Source organism: Macrosteles quadrilineatus, unplaced genomic scaffold (assembly GCF_028750875.1).
Source record: "Macrosteles quadrilineatus isolate MER2022 unplaced genomic scaffold, UCM_ALF_1.0 Scaffold_418__1_contigs__length_72690, whole genome shotgun sequence".
NCBI lineage: Eukaryota > Metazoa > Arthropoda > Insecta > Hemiptera > Cicadellidae > Macrosteles > Macrosteles quadrilineatus.
In genome coordinates this window covers 8,823-30,024 of record NW_026543011.1, presented here as the reverse complement: position 1 = coordinate 30,024, position 21,202 = coordinate 8,823, and the positions used below count along the sequence as shown (strand labels likewise).

At 37.2% G+C, this 21,202-nt stretch overlaps 1 protein-coding gene across 1 annotated transcript in view; it reads left to right on the top strand.

Annotated features, from left to right (window-relative positions):
* Positions 1-20,956, top strand: part of LOC128982507 (high mobility group protein 20A-like) — a gene marked incomplete at its 3' end in the record, with an annotated part of 40,358 nt that extends 19,402 nt beyond the window's left edge. The window contains exons 4-5 of the mRNA XM_054401467.1: positions 10,324-10,408; positions 20,787-20,956. Coding sequence (XP_054257442.1) covers positions 10,324-10,408; positions 20,787-20,956 — 255 coding nt within the window. The remainder of the gene's footprint in view (positions 1-10,323; positions 10,409-20,786) is intronic.
* Between the last annotated feature and the right edge of the window lie 246 nt (positions 20,957-21,202).

The window sequence follows — 21,202 nt, the reverse complement described above, 5'->3', positions numbered from 1 at the left end:
TCTTAAAGGAGGGGACAGTCCCTAAGTTTTGTAAGGCGAGACCAGTGCCTTTTGCGTTAAGGGAGAAAGTTGAGAGTGAGTTGGACCGCATGGTTCAAGAGGATGTTGCGTACAGAGTTACTAATTCACAGTGGAGCACTCCACTTGTGGTTGTCCCTAAGCCTAATGGTGTTAGGCTTTGTGCCGATTATAAGATTACTCTTAATCAGTGTATTGAAATGGAACATTATCCGCTTCCACAGGCTCAAGATATTTTTGCAACTCTAGGCGGTTGCTCAGTTTTTAGCTGCCTTGATCTTTCAAATGCGTATCAGCAATTGGCGGTAGCGGATGAATCGCAACATCTGTTGACCCTAGCTACCCATAAGGGTCTGTATCGTTCGTCTGCATTTTCGGTAATTAATTTTACTATACGTTCCTTTAACTCCTCACAGCCTATCTTAAGTTCTTGTACCCCATCCTTAGTTGGTATTACAACCGGATCCACGCTTACATTTAACTGAAATATATGTTCTGGATCAAATGTAAAATAACCCTTGTTTTCCCTTAAATTCAGTACTAAACCAGCTTTCTCCATAAAACCCATTCCTAATATCACATCCATATTTAATCTCTCAGCAATCACAAACCTTAGCACCCATGCCTTATCTTGGATTTTTATCTTGAGATTACAGACCCCCAATATTTCAACTGACTCATTTGTAGCAGTTAAACAACTGATCTTATCTTTAGAATAACTCTTTATCAGTTTCTGACCTACTAATTTGTCATATAACTTCCTACTTAACATATTTACAGAGCATCCTGTATCCAATAATGCACATTGTTTTACACCTTTACCGAAATCTATATCCAACATAGGCAAGTTATATACACCTCTCTTTGTCTTAAACCAATGTTTGTTCCTTTCCTTTCTAGCTTTCTTTTTTAATTTGATTTTTTCTACTTTAAAATGCTCCTTTACACCTATGTTGTTCAAATAACCTGGGGAGTTACGTAATCCAGTTTTAACCTTCTTCATATTTACATTTGCTGTTTTAGGGAAGGCACTCTTCCAACAACCTAGTTTCCCTGTACCTGACTTCCAGAGGTGTCAACAGACTCTTTATTTAGGTTTTCCCCTTGACCCCCTCTATTAAAACTTTGTCTATGATTTCCAGATTGGATTTCACTCTGTCGTTTCCAACAGTTCCTAATAAAGTGACCCGGTCTAGAGCAATAATGGCAAACTCTATTGTTTAGTTGACTACTCTGTTCCCTGCGCTCTGTGATATTATTTAGTTGACTACTCTGTTCCCTGTCTGTGATATTATTTACACCATTTCTTATCTGATAACCTCCCCTTGGTTGTATTCTACCCCTCCTCAACTCTTCTCTCTCTTGGTCATGATAATCAATATTTTGTACAAACATACACATCCTCTCTAGATCGTGAAAGGTTTTCGGAATTCCCTGAAAAACTAGCTTACTCCTATCATTTTGATTAATACCCATTATAATAATGTCAATCAGCTCAGATTCAGAATAGTCACACAATAAAAGCTCTACATTATTTTTTATTTCACCTACATACATTGAGAGTGGTTCATTTATCTGTTGTGGTCTGTGGACCATGTCCCTCTTTAGCTTCTCATACATTCCACGTGGTATAAAATACCTTAGTAAGGCATCTTGAGCAAGCCTGAGACTTAATCCAGATTCAATTAAATGATTAATTCTCCCAAGCAAAGGTTCACTTACATAACTAGCTACCACTTCAAGTATCTGTACATCTCTCAATTTACCGTGTCGTTTGATTTTATTAACAACATTTATTAAAATTAGGAGTTTCTTGTGATCAAGACCATTTGTGTTTGGCGGAATTTCCTTTAAAATTCTTTCTAAAGGATTAGCTAGTTTTGTAAACAACCCTTGACCATGACTGACAGTAGTTGGAGTTAGGCAACTGTTATCAGTGTTTACATTACCCACAATGTTATCTACCCTTTGACTCTCCCTTGACTCTAATGCTACAGAAACACCTTTATCCCTGGGACTGATCTAATATCTGGGTCAAAAACATCACCCCCCATTTCACTAACATCTACCTCAACCTTTTCTTCCTCCTCCTCATGACTCTGACTTAATTTTCTTAAACTTTCCTGCACTACTTCTACATCAACTTCACTTAATCTCTTACCCAGCAAAGATTCCCACTCTCCCGTTTCTGTCACCCACTGATATACTATTTTTCTCAACTCTAAACCTAATCTCGACTCCCCATTCTCTAGCAAGTTTTGTAGCCTACGCCTAAGGTGACTTACTCTCTCTTTCAATCTGTGCAACTGCACAGCTTCCTTTACCCCCTCTACACACTCTTAAGCTCACCTATCTTCTCCTTACAATTGTCAAACTCAATAGAAACCCTTAGCACTGTAAGATTTTGCCAGTCAGTAGGCACCCCAGTCTTTAAAGCTTTCCTTAATTTCTTTCTCAAAATGGGAACTGTATTATTTACTGTTACGGGGAACCCTCGCCACTGCAATTCATATATCAGCTCATCCTTGAGCAGTAGATCTACATTGAACGACATGACTGATTGACTTACGACTGCACTCATTAAAACTTATTTTGCTCTAACCCAAGCCTCATAGCTAACCCACACACATTCATCCTGATTAGCAGAGTGGCGCAACTTGTAACGACTCTTGCGATCCAACTAATATTAACTGAACCACAAGAATAATTACTGGACTTTAAACCAGGTATGAATGCCTGTGAGACGCCAGAACTTCGGGTCATAACAAAATAAAAGCATCTTATTCCAGAAAAGATTTATTACAACAATAAAAATTAAAATCAAATAAAATGACAATTCTCAACCAAAAAACAACTTTTTCTCTCTGTCAAACCTAACCAAATAAATATCTTCCTATAAACAGTATCTACTTTAAATGTGCAGTATTATCCTTAAAAATGTTAAATTACACACAATCTTTATAAAAACCAATGTGTTCTTTGATATCTAAGTATCTAGGGGCCCCAATTAAACAATATCCACTATCCACTATGTGGTACTCATCCGAAGTGTTCCGAAGAGAGCTCGATCCTTGAGTCTGAGGTAACGTCCAAGTTGTAGACATCAGCCACTCGAGTCGTCGATACAGGACCAGGACTCCTGGGACCAGCGACTCCACGACTCCCCCAACTGGCAGACCACCTTCCAAGGTATCCTTCGCCTCGGGCTGTATCGTCTAGGTCCTACGACAGTCTAGGCAGCGGTCGATGTTACCAAAGACAGACGAGCAAAGGTGCACTTCCGGAAGAAATCCATATTCCACAAGATTGAACCCTGTGAACACTCCCCTTGCTTAGCCTTCCGATTTTATTTAAATATTTAACTCCCTGGTCCCTAACTCCTTAGTATGTTCCCCATACAGAAGCTAAATAATACATTTATTAATTTCATTGGTTTACACTTATTCAAAATTTATATTCATTGCTAATGGCGTAAACTCAACATTATTTAACCTCAATACTGCACATTATTACCATAACATTTTTCAAAATAATAAATAGCACCAACATGATTGACAGTCACAGTTACTTTGTTCCTTTTACTGAAATAAATTATCCTTTCCAACAAGGTTGAATTTACTGTTCATGACTCTAGGTGACAATGCAATAGAGCCACATAGTTACTTCAGCATACTGCACACATTTCAATATAATTTATTTATTTCTGTGGTTAATATTTCTTTTACAAACTAATTGCTCAACATCTTAAACGTGTTTACATCTTTAAACACAATATCCTCAATAAAATAAGCAGTTTTTAATGAAAATGGACCTGAAAGAACAAGTTTGCAACCATGTGCTCACATATTTACAACTCAAATTACTATTCTTTACACATTTTTATCTGGTCAATCTGGTTCAAACTTTTTAAATTCATTCCTGGAATAACTTTTTGTTTTAAAATTATCCTACTAAAATAACATAAAAATTCTTACCTCAACTTGAGGGTTTAACACTTGTAGATATACTTCTTTACAGGACCAAGAGCACAAGATAAAAGACTTTGCATTGGCTAGGGACCCATATATATAACCACTGTTCCCAAGGCACTCAGCAAAAAAAAAAAACTAACATCTGCCAACCAACAAATTTAAGTCTAACACATCCACTGTCTTAGCAAGAACTACCTTGGCCCACAGTTATCAATAGCAAGTTATCCCTCTCCCTCACACTCACTCTCTGTCTCTCTCTCTCACTTACTATCTCCAAACCCCAATAATAACCTGTCCAGCTAGCACTGAACTAGCTTAATTGAAATTAAAACAAAACTTTACCCTAAATAATATTTTAAGCATTTTCTTAAACAGTAAAAAAAACTTGTAACAAACCAATTGTTACAATCGTTTAAAAAGGCTACCATATGGTTTGTCTTCAGCTCCTGCAATTTTTCAGTCAGCCATCGACCAAATTTTAACAGGTCTTCCAGGAACGGTGGCGTACTTAGATGACGTCTTAGTGGCGGCTCGCTCTAAGGAAGAGGGGCTTGCCCGTCTGGCGCAGGTGCTGCAACGCCTTGATGAGTTTGGTGTTCGAGTAAACCAACAAAAGTGTAAGTTTTTGCAATCTTCAATCGAGTATTTAGGACATGTGATTACTCGAGATGGTCTCCGTCCACAAGAAAGTTTGTTAACTGCGCTGCGTAAAGCGCCTGAGCCTAGTACTAAGGAAGAGTTACGAGCCTATATTGGTCTAATAAATTATTATCATGCATTTATACCTAACCTGTCTGCTAGAATAAGCTGTTTTTATGACTTATTACATAAGGATCATCCATGGGTGTGGTCGGAGGTGTGTTCTAAGACTTTTCAGGAGAGTAAATCATGGGTGTTGGACTCAAGTTTGTTAGTTCACTATGATGTTAAAAAGCCCATAGTTATGACGTGTGATGCGAGTCCCAGAGGGGTGGCTGCTGTTCTATCTCATCTTCTCGATGGTCAGGAAAGGCCAATTGCCTTCGCATCGAAAACGCTAAGTTCCAGTGAACGGAATTATTCTCAGTTACATCGGGAGGCTCTGGCTTTGATCTTTGGAGTCAAAAAGTTTCATAAGTATATATATGGAAGACACTGTATTCTACAGACTGATCATCAGCCGTTGACGGCTATTTTTGGCTCTAAAAAGGGCGTTCCTAGTATGGCGGCAGCTAGGCTGCAGAGATGGGCCTTGATTCTATCAGCATATGATTTGGAGGTTAGGTACCGGAAGGGAGTGGATGTCCCTCACGCTGATGCGTTGTCTAGGTTACCCTTAGCAGAAGCGGAACCTATAGAGCTGGATGCTAATTTTGTTTCACATGTAGATATGTGTACAGAAGTGATGAACAATTTCTGTGTTGTCAAGGACATTGCACCTATTACTGCCTTGCATATAGGTAAAATGACGGATAAGGATCCGATTCTTTCGAAGGTCCGAGATTTTGTGATGTACGGCTGGACGAGCTCGGTTGAGCCGGAACTAGCTATTTTTCTAAGGAAGAAGGACGAGTTGTCCGTGGAACAAGGTTGTTTGCTGTGGGGTTCTCGTGTAGTGATTCCAAAGAAACTGTATTCATCTGTGCTTCAAATGTTGCATGATCAACACCCGGGAGTTACACGCATGAAGATGCTGGCGAGAAGTTATGTCTGGTGGCCAGGCATGGAGAAGTCGATTGAAGACGTGGTGGCCTCTTGTTCTGCGTGTCAGTTAACTAGGAATTCGATACCTAAAGTACCGTTGCAGCAATGGCCTACAACATCAACCCGATGGCAGAGGATACACATTGACTTTGCGGAGGATCCAGAGTCGAGACAGCAACTTTTAGTTTTGATTGACACATACTCTAAATGGCTAGAGGTATTTATCATGAGTTCCATGAATTCTTCCAAGGTTATTGAGAAACTCCGTACCTTGTTTTCATCGTATGGATTGCCTGTCGAACTGGTGTCGGACAACGGAAGATCTTTTACTAGTCAAGAGTTCAAAACCTTTTTGCATAACAACAATGTGAAGTTCACATTAACTCCCCCGTATCATGCGGCTTCAAATGGATCTGCGGAGAGAAGTGTTCAGGAGGTCAAGAAAAACCTTTTGCGTCAAGTGATTGAGGAACATCAGCGTTCTCAGCGTACCACTCTTCAAATGAAATTAGATAATTTCTTGTTTGCGTACCGCAACACTCCAAATACAGTTACTGGCTTAACCCCTGCAGAAATGTTACTGTCTTGGAAGCCTCGTACTCAGTTGGTTATGTTAAAACCCAATCTCCAGTCATCCATTGATCAAAAACACAGGGAACAAAAAGATGCAGCTGATAGGCTTAGGGGAAGAAGCAGATTTTTCTCAGAAGGTCAGGCAGTCTATGTCAAAACTGTCCGAAATGAAAAGATATCTTGGGTTCCTGGCAAAATAATTCTAAAGAGAAGTCCGGTCACCTATCTGGTGAGTGTTATTGGTGGAAAACCCCGATTTTGTCATGCGGATCACTTGAGAGCTCGGTATGCAGAAGAGGAGGAGATTTTTGTATCACCCAAGGATCCCGTTGTATCACCCCAAGTACCCAAGAATTCACCCCCGCCGGAGATCGACCAACTAGTCCCATGATGATGTCACCTGTACCTAGGCCTACTACCAGTCCCAGGGAGAGCCTAGGGCAAGCCCAGCCTCAGCCAACTCCTGCGTCGCCGCTAGCACAGTGCAGCCCACCACCCTCGCTGAGGAAGTCTGCACGGACTGTGCGAAAGCCTCACAGGCTGGACTTGTAAAATTATTAATGAATAATGGGAAGAAGAAATTTTGGTTGCATTTTATTGAAAGTGAATTTATTTTATTTTGAAAGTTGAGTTAATTTTGAATTTATGATATTGACTTTTTTTTATGGGGAAGACGAGTGTAGTAGAAGTCATTATAGTTTCATATATGAACAGTCATAATATTATTAGTAACGGAAGAGTTATTATGTTTTGCGGGGTGGCTGCACTGTGCACTGAGCCCTGAAGTGGGATGATTCGTCACGGCTCCTTCTTCTATGTCCACCAACGAACGTAAGTGGTTCTCTTGCTATATCGTCCACTTTTCTAGCGTAACGTTAGGTTACGACAATTGACAAACAAGGTCTACACACTTCCGAATCTAAGGTAGAAGCTATAAAAAACGCTCCAGTTCCTAAAACAGTGACAGAAGTCAAAGCTTTGGTAGGTCTAATTAACTACTATTCGAAGTTCATTCCTAATTGTTCCACTATATTAAGTCCTATGTACAACCTGCTCAAAAAGGACACACCCTTCAATTTTGATAAGAATTGTATTGTAGCTTTTGACAAGGTAAAAGAGCTACTCTCTAATGCCCCTATTTTGGCTCGCTATGACACCAATTTACCTTTAAAATTAGCCGTAGACGCTAGCTCAGTAGGCCTAGGCGCCGTCTTAAGTATTGTCTCACCAGATGGCGTAGAGAAACCGATAGCGTATCAGTCACGCACACTCTCAACAGCTGAGCGAAACTATTCACAAATAGAAAAAGAGGCTCTTGCTATTGTTTTTGCAGTCAAAAAATTCAATCAATATTTGTATGGGAGAAAGTTTGTTTTGTATACTGATCACAAACCGCTTCTAAGTATTTTTGGCTCAAAAAAGGGATTGCCTAATTTTGCTGCTGGTCGCATGCAAAGATATGCTTTGTTCTTGTCCGGTTACGAATTTGACATTCAATATGTAAAATCGGATCAAAACAACGAAGATTTGTTATCTAGATTGCCGTTGAGTGTTAATCACAACAATGCTACTGATGAGTTTGCGTGGCAAGGTACTTATTTACATTGTTTACGGGAGAGTTCATTACCTTTGACATTTGAACATGTAAAGTCAGAAACACAGAAAAATCCGTCTAAAAGCCAATTACACGTTTGGCACTACCCATCCACTCCTTGGGAACGCATTCATGTTGACTACCTAGGGCCTTTCAAAAATAAAATGTATTTGATCGTTATTGACGCTCACTCAAAATGGTTGGAAGTAGGTGAAGTAAAATCGGATCAAAACAACGAAGATTTGTTATCTAGATTGCCGTTGAGTGTTAATCACAACAATGCTACTGATGAGTTTGCGTGGCAAGGTACTTATTTACATTGTTTACGGGAGAGTTCATTACCTTTGACATTTGAACATGTAAAGTCAGAAACACAGAAAAATCCGTCTAAAAGCCAATTACACGTTTGGCACTACCCATCCACTCCTTGGGAACGCATTCATGTTGACTACCTAGGGCCTTTCAAAAATAAAATGTATTTGATCGTTATTGACGCTCACTCAAAATGGTTGGAAGTAGGTGAAGTTAGTTCAACTTCCGCAAAACTAGCTATACAGTTTTTAAGAGAATTATTCAGTAGGTTTGGATTACCTGTTAATCTACACTCTGACAATGGACCACCATTTACGTCAGCTGAATTCAAACATTTCATGGAAATGAACGGTATCAGACACACATTCAGTCCTGTTTACCATCCTCAAAGTAATGGGCAAGCTGAAAACAGCGTTAAGTTTGCTAAAGACAAAATAAAGCGTGCTTTTCATGACAATGTAAATGTTGACGTAGCCTTGAGTAGAATATTGTTCGATTATCGAAACTCTGTTCACTCAACTACCAATGAAACACCCAGTAAACTGATGTTTGGCAGAAAACTGCGCACCCGTTTGGATCTATTGAGACCAAACGTAACACATTTTGTAAATAAGAAACAAGAAGAATGTAAAAATAGTTTTAAGTCAAAGAGTACTAGGATAGTTTATCCAGGTCAAACTGTTTTGATGAGAGATTATAGGTCAAACAACAAATGGTTACAGGGTACTGTACACAAGCAAATCAGTCCTGTTATGTATGAAATAGAGTTAAGTTCAGGCATTGTTACTAAGCGTCACATAGATCAGCTGATCGGTTTAAATAACAGTCCGCTGCACAGAGATACGGGTTTTGCTGAAAATATTGTACATAGAAACGTGGCAACCCCTACATCCGCTAGCTCAGACCCAGAGTTGGCAACGCCGCAATACCAGAGGCATTGTACTTCTTCCCCCGCCAAGGACGTAGTCAGCAAGCCGGTTGGCATGGCAACCACCCCAGCGAATGGTAGGAGGTCACTCCCCGCTTCTCCAGCGTGGCGATCTACACCACCAGCCAGGAAGTCACTCCCCCCTTCCCCCACACATAGTACTACGCCCGTATCCGCGTGCGTAAAATCAGCTGTGCGTAGTAGTGATAGTAGTAGTAGTAACACCTGTCGAATTCCACCACGACGCAATCCTGAACGCGTTAGGAAACCTGTAAATAGATTAGACTTATGATTCTTTTACCAATTTGTATTTGTGTGTGTTTGCTGTTTACCATGATTCTTGATGTTAAATACTGTGTTATACCCAATGATGATTATACATTTTCTGATTGTTGATTAGGTTAAGCGTCAAGAAATATCACTCTACCACCAATGGACTATATATTAAAAGTTGACATTTTTTTGCAGTGTTTTGTTCAAATTTAAAAGGGAGGAAATTGTAATATATCTTAAGAATATTAATATCCGTTGTAGCTATGATTTCCTTGTACATCACGCCACTATGAATCGTATGATTTTCAATAAATCTCATTGGCTACAAACATCACCTGATTCCCTCTCCACCTACATCACACCACCGTCCATGTCCGTACGTCCCTACAACAGTCAGTCTACCTCCAGAATTCGAACATTAACCACCCGTTTGTAGCCGTGTCTAAAACATGTAAAATATCGTATTTATTTCAGCAGTCCACTTCCTAAGTCCAATTCAACCCACGAACACAACATAACTAAAGAACATATCTCTCCTATTTTATATTTCAAAGTGAAAATGTAACCTTAAATTAGTGGCTTAGCTCAAAACAATGTACATATCTTTAAACACGTTTAAAATTAAAATAAACCTCTGTTCTCCATATTAGTGTCGCCCAAGTGGTATATCAAAATATTTAAACAATAAAAAAATGCTGGTCGAGAAAGATTTGGAATTCCTGAATTAGACCTATATCCTATACCAATTAACTTATAAATTACTAGTTGAGGTTTATAGTTATTCTTTTAACTTGATGAACAATATAGACTAAGAAATTATTGTAACATTACCTCTTATTAAAAGTTAGTTAAATAATTTATATTTTATTTTATTATTTAAGTTTTGCTGTAGGTATAATTTTTTCGAAACTGTTGTTACATTTATTTAAAAGTAAAAGCTTATGCTGAAAAGTGTGTCTTTTTTGTCGTAGGAAATGGTTGAAAAAGAGGCAGAACAAATTTTTACTGGATATGACATTCCAATATTCACGGAAGAGTTTTTAGATCACAATAAAGGTAGGCTGGAATCCTTGTATGTGTCTTGATTTATGTAACCTTAAAGCAAAAATATCACTTAAATTGGGCATCTCACATCTGCACAGCTACTTGGCTATTCACCACTTTACTTTTGTTCAACTGGTTATTATCTTTATTAAAGTACAGTTTTAGTCAGCCGAGTGTGCCAGAAATATCTGTGGCAACACTTCTCCTTAAAGATTTTTTTTTTTTTTTGGGGGGGGGGATAGTTTTACTCCTAGCTAATTTGATATTTTGATCTTTTATAACACCCCTCAGCTCAGTTTGACAGCCCTAGTCATTTTACATAGCCTAGAAGCTGTGAGACGCCCATTCGTCTTGTCTCCTAAGTTGCAACCTTCCTAGAGATTTCAACCTTCTTAGTGCCAAGGTCGGACAGTCCAGTCTAGGTCAAAGTACTCTGGTTATTATCTGCAACAGTGTGACAATGACCGAACCAATATGATAGTTTCATAAGCACTACTAGGTGCGCAACACAAAATATCATATCTCGGTTATTTATTATTGCATTTTTGTTACATTATTTGTATTCATATTTCCAATAAAACATAATTGTTGTGTTTTTTAATATGATTCACAGTTTTTAAGTTATTCTTGTTCAAAAAACTAAAATGGCCGCCATTTAGAATTTTTACATTACAAAATTTTGATACTTCTTTCAGGTGCTAGTGACGTTAGTATTAATATTCTTGCAAAAAAAAGTATCATGGTTTTAATGTATAAAAGCAATTTTTTACAAATACATATGGTACCTCTGTGGTTAATCATAGACTATCACACGATTGAAATGTAATATTTAAATTTGTTATACACTTAGGAATAATACCTTAAATTAAAAGGTTGGTAGAGGGTTACGAAACACCTTCCTAAAACTGTCCTAAGCGACAAATTTAATTGACAGTTAATGTTTGTAGGGATAAAATCTTCCTAATACAACTAGACATTCCATTCCCATGTTAAAGTTGTCGCCAGTCTTTTAATCAAAATCGTCGTAGTGGATGCGAGCCACCGATAGATTGTGCTGATCTAAAGCACTAATTTATGTCAAATACACAGACTTTTTAACAAAGTCATATAGCTTCAACAAGCTATAGCAACTTTTATGATTAACTTGGTCATCAACAATAAATAAGGTAGAAAATTGAATTTTAGTCCCTAACGCATTCTGTGACTGGCTCACATACCTATGTCCTATTTTAATAAAAAAATTGCATCAGCTATTCCATATAGAGTAGGTGAAACCTGTCGAAATCGACGGTTACTTTCAAGGCTTACGTTAATTTATCTAACTACGATAAATTGGGTAAAATATGCATATTTTGAGCGTTTAGCATTGTTTAAAGGGTAATAAGTGTAAAAACAATAATGATTTTAATTGCGTTAGTTGCCAAATTTGGTTGGCCATTCAATGATTAAAATATTTCCCATACCGTTCGTCATTGGAGTTATTATTAGTGTTATATGATATCTCTTACTTTGGAAGAACCTTTAAATAGTATTAAAATCACATTGGTAGGTCTTTTGTAGCTAAACACTTCTGTGATTTCATCAGTGTATTGTGATTTTATTTGAAAAGAAAATATTTTTTGGGAAGGCATATTCTAACTTCAAAGGGAGGTATATCCGTTACAACAGTGTAAGTTTGAATTTTCCTTCGTCACGTCGCATCAGTTAATATTGTACTTCTGTGCCAATGAATGAACCCTCTAGCATAGTTTTGAGAAATTGATTGTGGGGTTACTATTAAAGCTGGAATTCCTTGACTTGGGGGATGTCAGTTAGTTGTCTCAGCCTTATCAATAACATAACTTTCTATGATGAGTAAAACATCTGAAACGTGATGAATCGTGATGATAATGTTGTCAAAATAATCTCTCTATGGAATGTAGGGGTGTGCGAGTACTCGAATCTTCGAGCTTTTTGGTCGAGCTTTTCATTATTCGGCTCGGCTCGAGGCATTTTGAAAAAGCTCGAAGTTCGAGCCGAGCTTTTAATACTGTCAAAACTAAAAAACCACTTAATTTGGGTCGTAATTGAAAACAATGTTATCACAATTCTACGTTGTTCATGCATTCGAGGTTTGATAAGCACGAACCTCAGCTCAATCAAGACGCAATGATTATCGATCGTAATTTTGAGGAGATAGGAAAGTGACAAACTACCACCTATCATCACAGTGTCTTTCTAGCACAGCTGACAGCTATCCGTATCGTAATATACATTGCAGTGCGAGTGCGTGATTGGCTCGTCGCTATGACGACACACGGTTGCCAGTGCGCACTAAGCACTGCGCCTTTGCGTTGTGTGCACAGAAAACGTACTACTATACCCAGAATGCCAACCGCATGGTAAAAAGCATTAAGCGGTTTGAGAGAGCTTTGCCTGTCAATCCGTAGGCAGCGCTACCAGCGTTGCCATGCAATAGCATAGCAACGCTGGTGGCGCTGCCTACGGATTGACAGGCAAAGCTCTCTCAAACCGCTTAATGCTTTTTACCATGCGGTTGGCATTCTGGGTTATAGTAGTACGTTTTCTGTGCTTGTGTGGGAGGGGAGATTATACCAACAAACTATTTCAGGAATTCTATTTTGGGACGGATGAAAGATAAGGAAGAAACAAAATGTGGTCACGTGTGCAAATGTAGTGGGCGACACAATAAGGCTGTAAACGAGTATCGTCGTGCCGTTGTTCCTTGTTTATTTACTTTTTCAGATTCCTTATCAAACGCCCCTATCTGCTATCTCTCTTTCTCTCTCTTCCCCTCTCTCCCTCTCTCTGCTCTCTCTCTCTCTCTAACAACGTACTGATTAAACAGATTGTGGTTGACGACTTTTCTACTTATAAGTTTCCCTGGGTTATTTTAGTTCAATCAATCCCATAACCTTTCTGATGTTTATCAAAATAATTAATTAATCTGTTTTGTATTTTATTTCCTTTAAACCAACCCCTATTTACCATCTATATTTTATAGAATAAAATGTTTGTTTATAAAGTTTGACTGGCCACACAATGTTGTACCTATTTTATTTTGTATAAAGTAACAGTTACTTTGATGATTATATATATATATATATATATATATATATATATCAATAAGTGGTGCGTGCTGTAATGAATGCTTTGTATTATCAAAATAAGTAATGAATTATTAATTTTTGATAATACATGGATCATTGAATACCATAATGTGATGTAGTTTCCTATTTGTAACTTGCAAATAATAATAATTGATAGTTAATTCTGGAAAATGAAAAATAGTGATCGCATTCATAAACCTGTTGTCAAAACAGCAACGCGGGCGGGTGTAAAGGCGGGGACACACTTGTCATACACCCTTCCGATCCGACTCCGATCATACTGCGGTACGACTGTCGGAGAGGGGAATGGTACATAACATTGAACGCGGTTGTTTACACCTCTCCGACACGCGTCATGTCATACTCCGATCCTACTCCGATTTTGACTCCGATCACGCACCGACACTGCAGTCTATTCGTTTGTCGGATGCAGGACGGGTTATTTCTTTAAAATCACCTTTATTGGAACAATGGTTTGAGATAAATATATGCCGATGGTTGATTTGAAATCTGTGCGTGCATACCTTCAATTCGAGACCTCAATCATGAAAATCGGACGGGTAGGAGAGCTAAACGAACTCGAGAGAGAAAAACCTATAATATATAAAATGGGCACTTATGCTTTCCTTCCATGCAGAATGGACCCAAATTCTCCGTTTTCCACTGCCCTCCAGAGATGTCTAACTTTCTTCCTCTTCATCTAGGCAAACCATGGCTAAATCCTGAATACAAAAGTTTTTGAACATACAGTATTTATCACCTTCTGCACGTAGTTAACGTTTACGAATCAGACTGGCGAGTGTTGATCTACCCGGTGGAGGAAATCGGAGATGGGTTGCCGGTTCGGAAGCGTGTATGACATGTGTGTTCACCCCCTCCGATCCCGCACCGATCCTTCTGGAATCCCGCAAATCGGATCGTAGTAGGATCGGAAGGGTGTATGACAAGTGTGTCCCCGCCTTAAGGGTTTATTGTTTCAGAGGCTAGGGTGTTTCAAGGACAAAGTGTTGGGCCTCCCGGCTTATGGGGGGAGGGGGGCGGTGAGACTGTGTGAAGGGGAGGAAACTGGTTTTGGCTATTTATTGATTAGTTCGCCGACCCTTCTAGATAACAAAATTGAGTGACAGTATTAAATCATCGTGTTCTTTATTTCATTTCTTGTTTACTTTGTGTGTTATTCTATTAATTTTAGTGTTTTGGTCTATTTCCTCTATATGTCAATTATATTTTTTAAATATATAAGTTTACTTTTTACTTGTCTCTCCACCTTTTTGGATCCAAACCAACCATGTTCTTTTTTTGATTAATACAATTCATGAAACAAAAATATTTTGTGTAATGAAAATAACAAGAATAATCATGTGTTTTTAAATTTATTTTGTATTTATTTATACAAAATAGAATTAGATATTCATAGTAGTTACAATATACATTATTAATCGACTTGCTAGTTGTTTTGTCGTCATTCAATGTCGCGTTGCTGCTCTGTTATGAAAGACAATCTGATTGTCTCTGTCTGCACTGCATATCTCGTCAGCCCTTCAATCGATATCCTTTTATTTCTTGCATCTTAATTTAGTTAAGTTCTTATCGTGATTATCTACTATTTGGTGTCTTGACAATTCTCAATGTTTTTAAACATATGTATTAAAATAACATTGTCTTTATTTAAAAATTGACTGAACATTATTATTATTATTATGCACTGTTTTAAGAAAAAAAGTTTAATAATTTAGATAAGGTGACACTAGGAAAAGCTCGGCTCGAAAAAGCTCGAGCTCGAAAATTTTTTAAAAAGCTCGGCTTGGCTCGGCTTGAGTTTGAAAATCACTATTCGCACACCCCTAATGGAATGTTAAATGTAGCGGAATACTTGAAGTGAAGTTGGCTTTTATTCTTGAACTGTTAGGGGCCTCCTTGTTTATATGGTCTTAGCGGCTTCATTGGCATCAAATAATGCAAATGACATAGCAATGAAACATTTCCAAAAAGCAAAAATACTTTAAATTGGCTGTTATTGACATTTACATGGTAATCAACGTATCTTATAAAGGATTATGGGGCGGTTCACGAGATCGGGACTATCGTAGTCCGAGCCCAGAATCCGGAAATAACCGGTATTTGGGCCGCGACTTAAAAAATCGGGTTCACGAGCTCGAGACTATATAAGTTGCTGACCAAACTGATAGGCGGAACACAATAGTTTTTTGCCGTGGGAAACATCAAGCAAATCGTCAGTCGTTGAGTATGGTTCGTGGTGATATCACCGTCTTGTGTTGCACTATCTATACTTTATTATGTTAACAATTATGTACCATTACTCCACTACCTTGCATAGGACCAGCTCGTTATCATGACTAAAACCCTTTTATGACTGATGAATTTAAAGATAGATTAAAATGTTCCATAGATGCCTCAATGAGTCATTTGAGGCGTTCACTCCAAGGCACGGATTTCCCGACCGTAAAATCCATTACAGTATTCTAAATTGAAAAAAATGTTAGTTGCACTAATATTTTTGGCTGATGGCACTTTTCATCGAGAAACTAGTGATTTATTTGATGTTAGTAAAGCTTGGAAGGTAGCTATTTGTTTGGTAATTAAAGCAGAACAAACAAAGAAAAAAAAGGTTTTCTTAAATATAAGCGCATTGTAATAGCAATGAAACAGATTTTAAAAATCGCAACAACACAAAAAATGTTAATTAATAACCATAGCTGTTAACATAAATAATATTACGAGCTAACTGCAGAATATTATTTTCAACATTTAACAGTTAGATTATTAAAGAGTGTAAGAATAACGGAAAGAATATTCTTATATTCCAACCACGATTAAAACCAGCACATACCTACGATTTTCATATCTAATAATCAGTACCTCTAAATACATTTTAGTTTCAATAATTAATTGTACCATTATAAGTTTAGTTAAAATTATCCTATCCAAAATACCATCCTAAATTATCAGGCAATTATGCAAAATAGGCATTCATCTGGTTATAAATACCCAGTTATTTTATGACATGCATCTTAATTGAATTATAAGAATGCACACAGAAATATATTTCACTACAGACTTCCATTATCTGATTTCATACAAACGTGGATTGTTGTGTTTATAAATCAATAAAATTAGATAGATTTTTATAGGTGAGCATTGGGACAATGAAATACACGAAAAATAATTGTTTTGGACGTTTTGGTTCAGCCTTTTTCACGATCATCCTATTGTATGGAAGTACGTATGTCAGCAGCAGTGGCTTCACATGTGTTTCCAGACTGTTGTTACCAACGTCTCAACAGAAATTCCCTGCGAATCCCTGTCATTAGGCTCCGCTATGGATTTGGTCTCGACCTACACTGGGCCCGGCTTTCACATCATTAGGCTCTGACTCGTGAACCCATTTTTTGGTCGTCGCTTATATAGTCCGGGGCCAACGTCTGGTCGCGGACTATGAAGTCCCGAGCTCGTGAACCGCCCCTAAGTGATCTAGTTTAAAAGGAATATGACCTTTCTGTCATGACAGTAGCTGCTTAAATCGTATTTTCTCTTTGTACCATATTTTACAGCCAAAATGTAGTGTTATTTTCAAAAATGTTACCAACCCAGTGTGCCAAAGTCCGTAGTATAAGCAGGTGCAAATAATTTGTCAAGATGGGTACCATTTTAGGCAAGGTTTCTATGTTTGGATTTTATTAGACACGATAAGAGCAGATATTTCAACAAAAATATTTGATATGTGTAGAAAACAGTGTTGGGGAAGCTACTTTTAAAATGTAGCTAGCTACAACTACTGCTACATTTCCAAAAAAGTAGCTTAGCTACAGCTACAGCTACAGTTCCGAAAAAGTAGTTAGCTACAACTACAGCTACAATGAAATGTAGCTACAGCTACAATTTTAGCTACTTTTCCAAAGACGTTACTTTTTATTTCAAAAATGTAAAATTAATTGCAACTACATTTTTATTGAACAAACATATAAACAAAAAATGTCAGTATTGTATCCAACATTACTTGGAAAACAAATTACTCCTAGATTATATTTAATTTGTTGGCATTATAAACCTAACATTACAACAACAAAACCAAATATTTGGGTGTCCCATCATATTTAGTACTTATTTTTAAATATTGCATTATTTTTAAGCATTTGTAAATTTCATTAAGTTCAAAGGATATACAACCAAACTATATTTTAAAAGATCATTTTATTTCTTTAATATAGATTCATTTATAGATGTCTTATATTAAAAATTAAGACCAATAAGACTGTAAAACGATTATTTAAAAAATACTTTTTTGTGTTACAGAGCCTAGCCTATTGAAATTGGAGTTTATTGCCTTTCTTTACTTTTAATGTTAAAAACGACATTGCTGATTGCTATAACTTTTAACCATAGCAAAAAGTTACTTGTTCTATGAATAACACTTTTCAAAGTCAAGAAATCGTCCTTTATTGTCATTATGCATAGGGCAAATTGTGCTTCAACCTAGTTGGTACAGAAAACAGTATTCAGCAACTTATTCTGAAATCGGCTTTTAATTTAAACATGTTGAAATTTGTAAAGTAAAAATAACATTTAGGCCTACTTGGCTATAGTAGGCTTGTTCTTGCAAGGACTACACAGGCATATTCCTAATAATTGAACTTGGAACTTGGTATTCGTCTTAACCCTATAGCATAGCCTAGGAATAGTCCTACACAAGAGCTGTTAGCAGGAGCAAACTGTGATTTTTTTCAATATAAGTTTCATGTTATATGGAGATTTTTTTGTTACAATTATCATGTAGTCTAGGGATATCTTAAATCTCATCAGGTAATTTCCTTTTTGTTAATTTAGTAAACCTTTGAAAAATCTTCGTAATCTAACCAAGGAAGGGCTTGTGATGATGAATCACAATCAACAGCTGAAGCAAAGGTTGATAGACCAGCTTTCTCATTATTTTAAGGTTTAGTGTTGGTTTCCATTAAAACCCAAGTTGAAACACTATCGATATAATAAAGAAACTAAATTGATTACTTATTTCCCTGTCAATCACTTGCAGCATTCAATAGCTTCTCTTGTCACCGGTAACGTTTAAACATCGTCTGCATCTAGCGATTTTATTTTATCTGACAGTAATCATAGAGTAGTAAATTAAGGAAATGAGAGCCAAAAATGTGGATAACACTCATTTAATGTCCACACAACGTTGTAATAGGGAATGAAACGGCTGCAACCAGCTGTATGAAGCCAAGAAAGAAGGCCTAATTTTTTTGAAAATCTCAGTTTGAAAGCGGTTGTTTCACGTAATGTTGAGGTTATGATAAAAATCACTATCTCAAACAATGTTAATGTAGCGAGAAAAGTAGCTAAAATTCCGCTACAACTACTTTAAAAATGTAGCTAGCTACAGCTAAAGCTACAAAAAAAGTAGCGCGCTACTGTAGCGTCGCTACTTGTAGCGCGCTACTTCCCAACACTGGTCTAGAATAATATGATGGTAGGCAAAAGTGGTGAAAAAGGCAGACACCAACCCGTACAATAGATATAAGATAGTTCAATAAGAAATAATTTAAGAATTGCTGTGATAAAAGGATTTTCCACTGATTTCGTAATGGAGCGTTATATTGCAAAACATGACATGATAAAGAGGAAAATCAATTTTAAAATCAGAAAATAATATTGCAAATACTTGTTTGGTACAATTCAGTAACTCCCAAAAAATATTATGTGTTGTTTGAAATACAATTTAAAATTGAACAGCTGTTAAATTGTTATATTAAAAAGTATTATTCACATAGCCAAAACGTAAACAACTCTGTGGAGGGATCTTTAAAGGCTTCTGGTGTAGAGCCCTAAGGGATTTAGCTTAGTTTTTCTATTGATAACTCATCTACAGACCAAGACCTTTCTTTGGACACCTCTACCAAGTTTCTACGCCCAGCCGTTCTCTCAAATTAGTGGGGACAAAGTTTCCAATTAAATATTTAAATTCCCTCATGTTAATCTTATGGGAGAAAATCCAACTTTGATGGCCTGTGGGGCAATGCCCAAGGATTTTTATTACAGGAATTGGTGAAAGGGGGCGTCTACACAAAAAATACTTTATTTTGACACGTCGTTTGTAAAAATCCATCCATTATTAACGGAGGAGTAGCGTTTCGTAGAAATCGCCATCATGTATTATATAAGGATGGGATGGCTACTTCAGTATCCAATAGTCAATGATAAAAATAAAATCAAGACAACTCTACTGGATAAGGTTTGTTATCCCATCTCAGACTTTTTACATTTAACTCCATGAGTCGATCATTGTACCTTATAATGTTTGTGTATTTTGATGTTGTAGTTTATATTAGTGTATTTATTATATCAACATTTTCCTTTAAATATACTTTTCACTCATACAAATATAATAAAACTAAATTGAACCACTTAATTTCATTCAAATCAAATCAAATCATCTTTATTCCATAGACACAAATTGTGAAAAGTACAATTCAATCTGTATAGCAACTTAGTAGACGCACAGGCACAGCCTATGTCTGCTAATTCCAGGACTAAAAAGATAGGAACAACCTTTGACTCATGTATATAGTTAATTAATTTAGTTTTGCATAAAACCCTTTTTCTTTTTGTATATTTGGTTGTGTAATTTTATATATGTGGTGGAATAAATAAATAAATTAATTAATTCATTCGTTCATTCACCATGTAGATTTAACCCTTACCGCGCTGTACACGAATATACTCGCCGAAATTCCCTTTGCTCAAAACGCTATAGACGACTATACTCGCCTTTAATACAGAGTGCATTGGCTGGTCCTTGTAGTTCCCAGTTTTGCTGATAGAGTGCAGCAGCTATTGGAGAACATATCACGTGATGGAAAATCACAATAACAACGTTCCCCGCCCTCTGATTGTTCAAAATGGCGGTGCCCTACACTTGCCGGTCTCTGCTATGAGAGACGCCAGCGCTGTGGACGAACTAACTCGCAAGTGTTTGGTTAACTCGCAGACTCCACAGAAAACTTCGTTCTCTGCTACGTTCGCTATTATATTGGCTTATTACGTTAGTTATACTGTTAAAATTATAAAATAATATTCAGTTTTGACTTTTGGGAAAATATATTTTTAGGCATATGTAGCATTACAGTCAAGGCCACCCGACATATTTGTAGCGCGGTAAGGGTTAAGACATTATAAATTACAATAGGGGCCTACATGAAATGTATTTGATGTAATGTTTTTGGTGTTGATAAATTATTTGTTTGATTTTGGTTGATATTCAGCTCGGGAGGCGGAGTTAAGGCAGCTGCGGAAGAGCAACACGGACTACGAGCAGCAGAACGCAACTCTGCAAAAGCACATGGAGAATATGAGAGCTGCGTTGGACAAACTGGCAGCAGATACAGAGCATCAACGCAGCAACAACCTCATGCTGCAGCAACATCTGGACCAGGTAAGCAACTAATTGCTACCTATATTAGAGGGTTGCCGGTTCAATCCTAAAAAAGATTTTAGCTTATGATTTGAAATTGGTCTATGGTCCTGTCTAAACAGCTGATCTTTGTATTGACTTTTGGACACTGAAGTAGATAACCAATAATAATAGACTATCTGTTGCCTAGGCCTACTTTTTATTCAAAAGGGACATAGTTGAATACTCAAAGATTGTGCTAGTCTGAAATTTGATTTTATTTCCTTT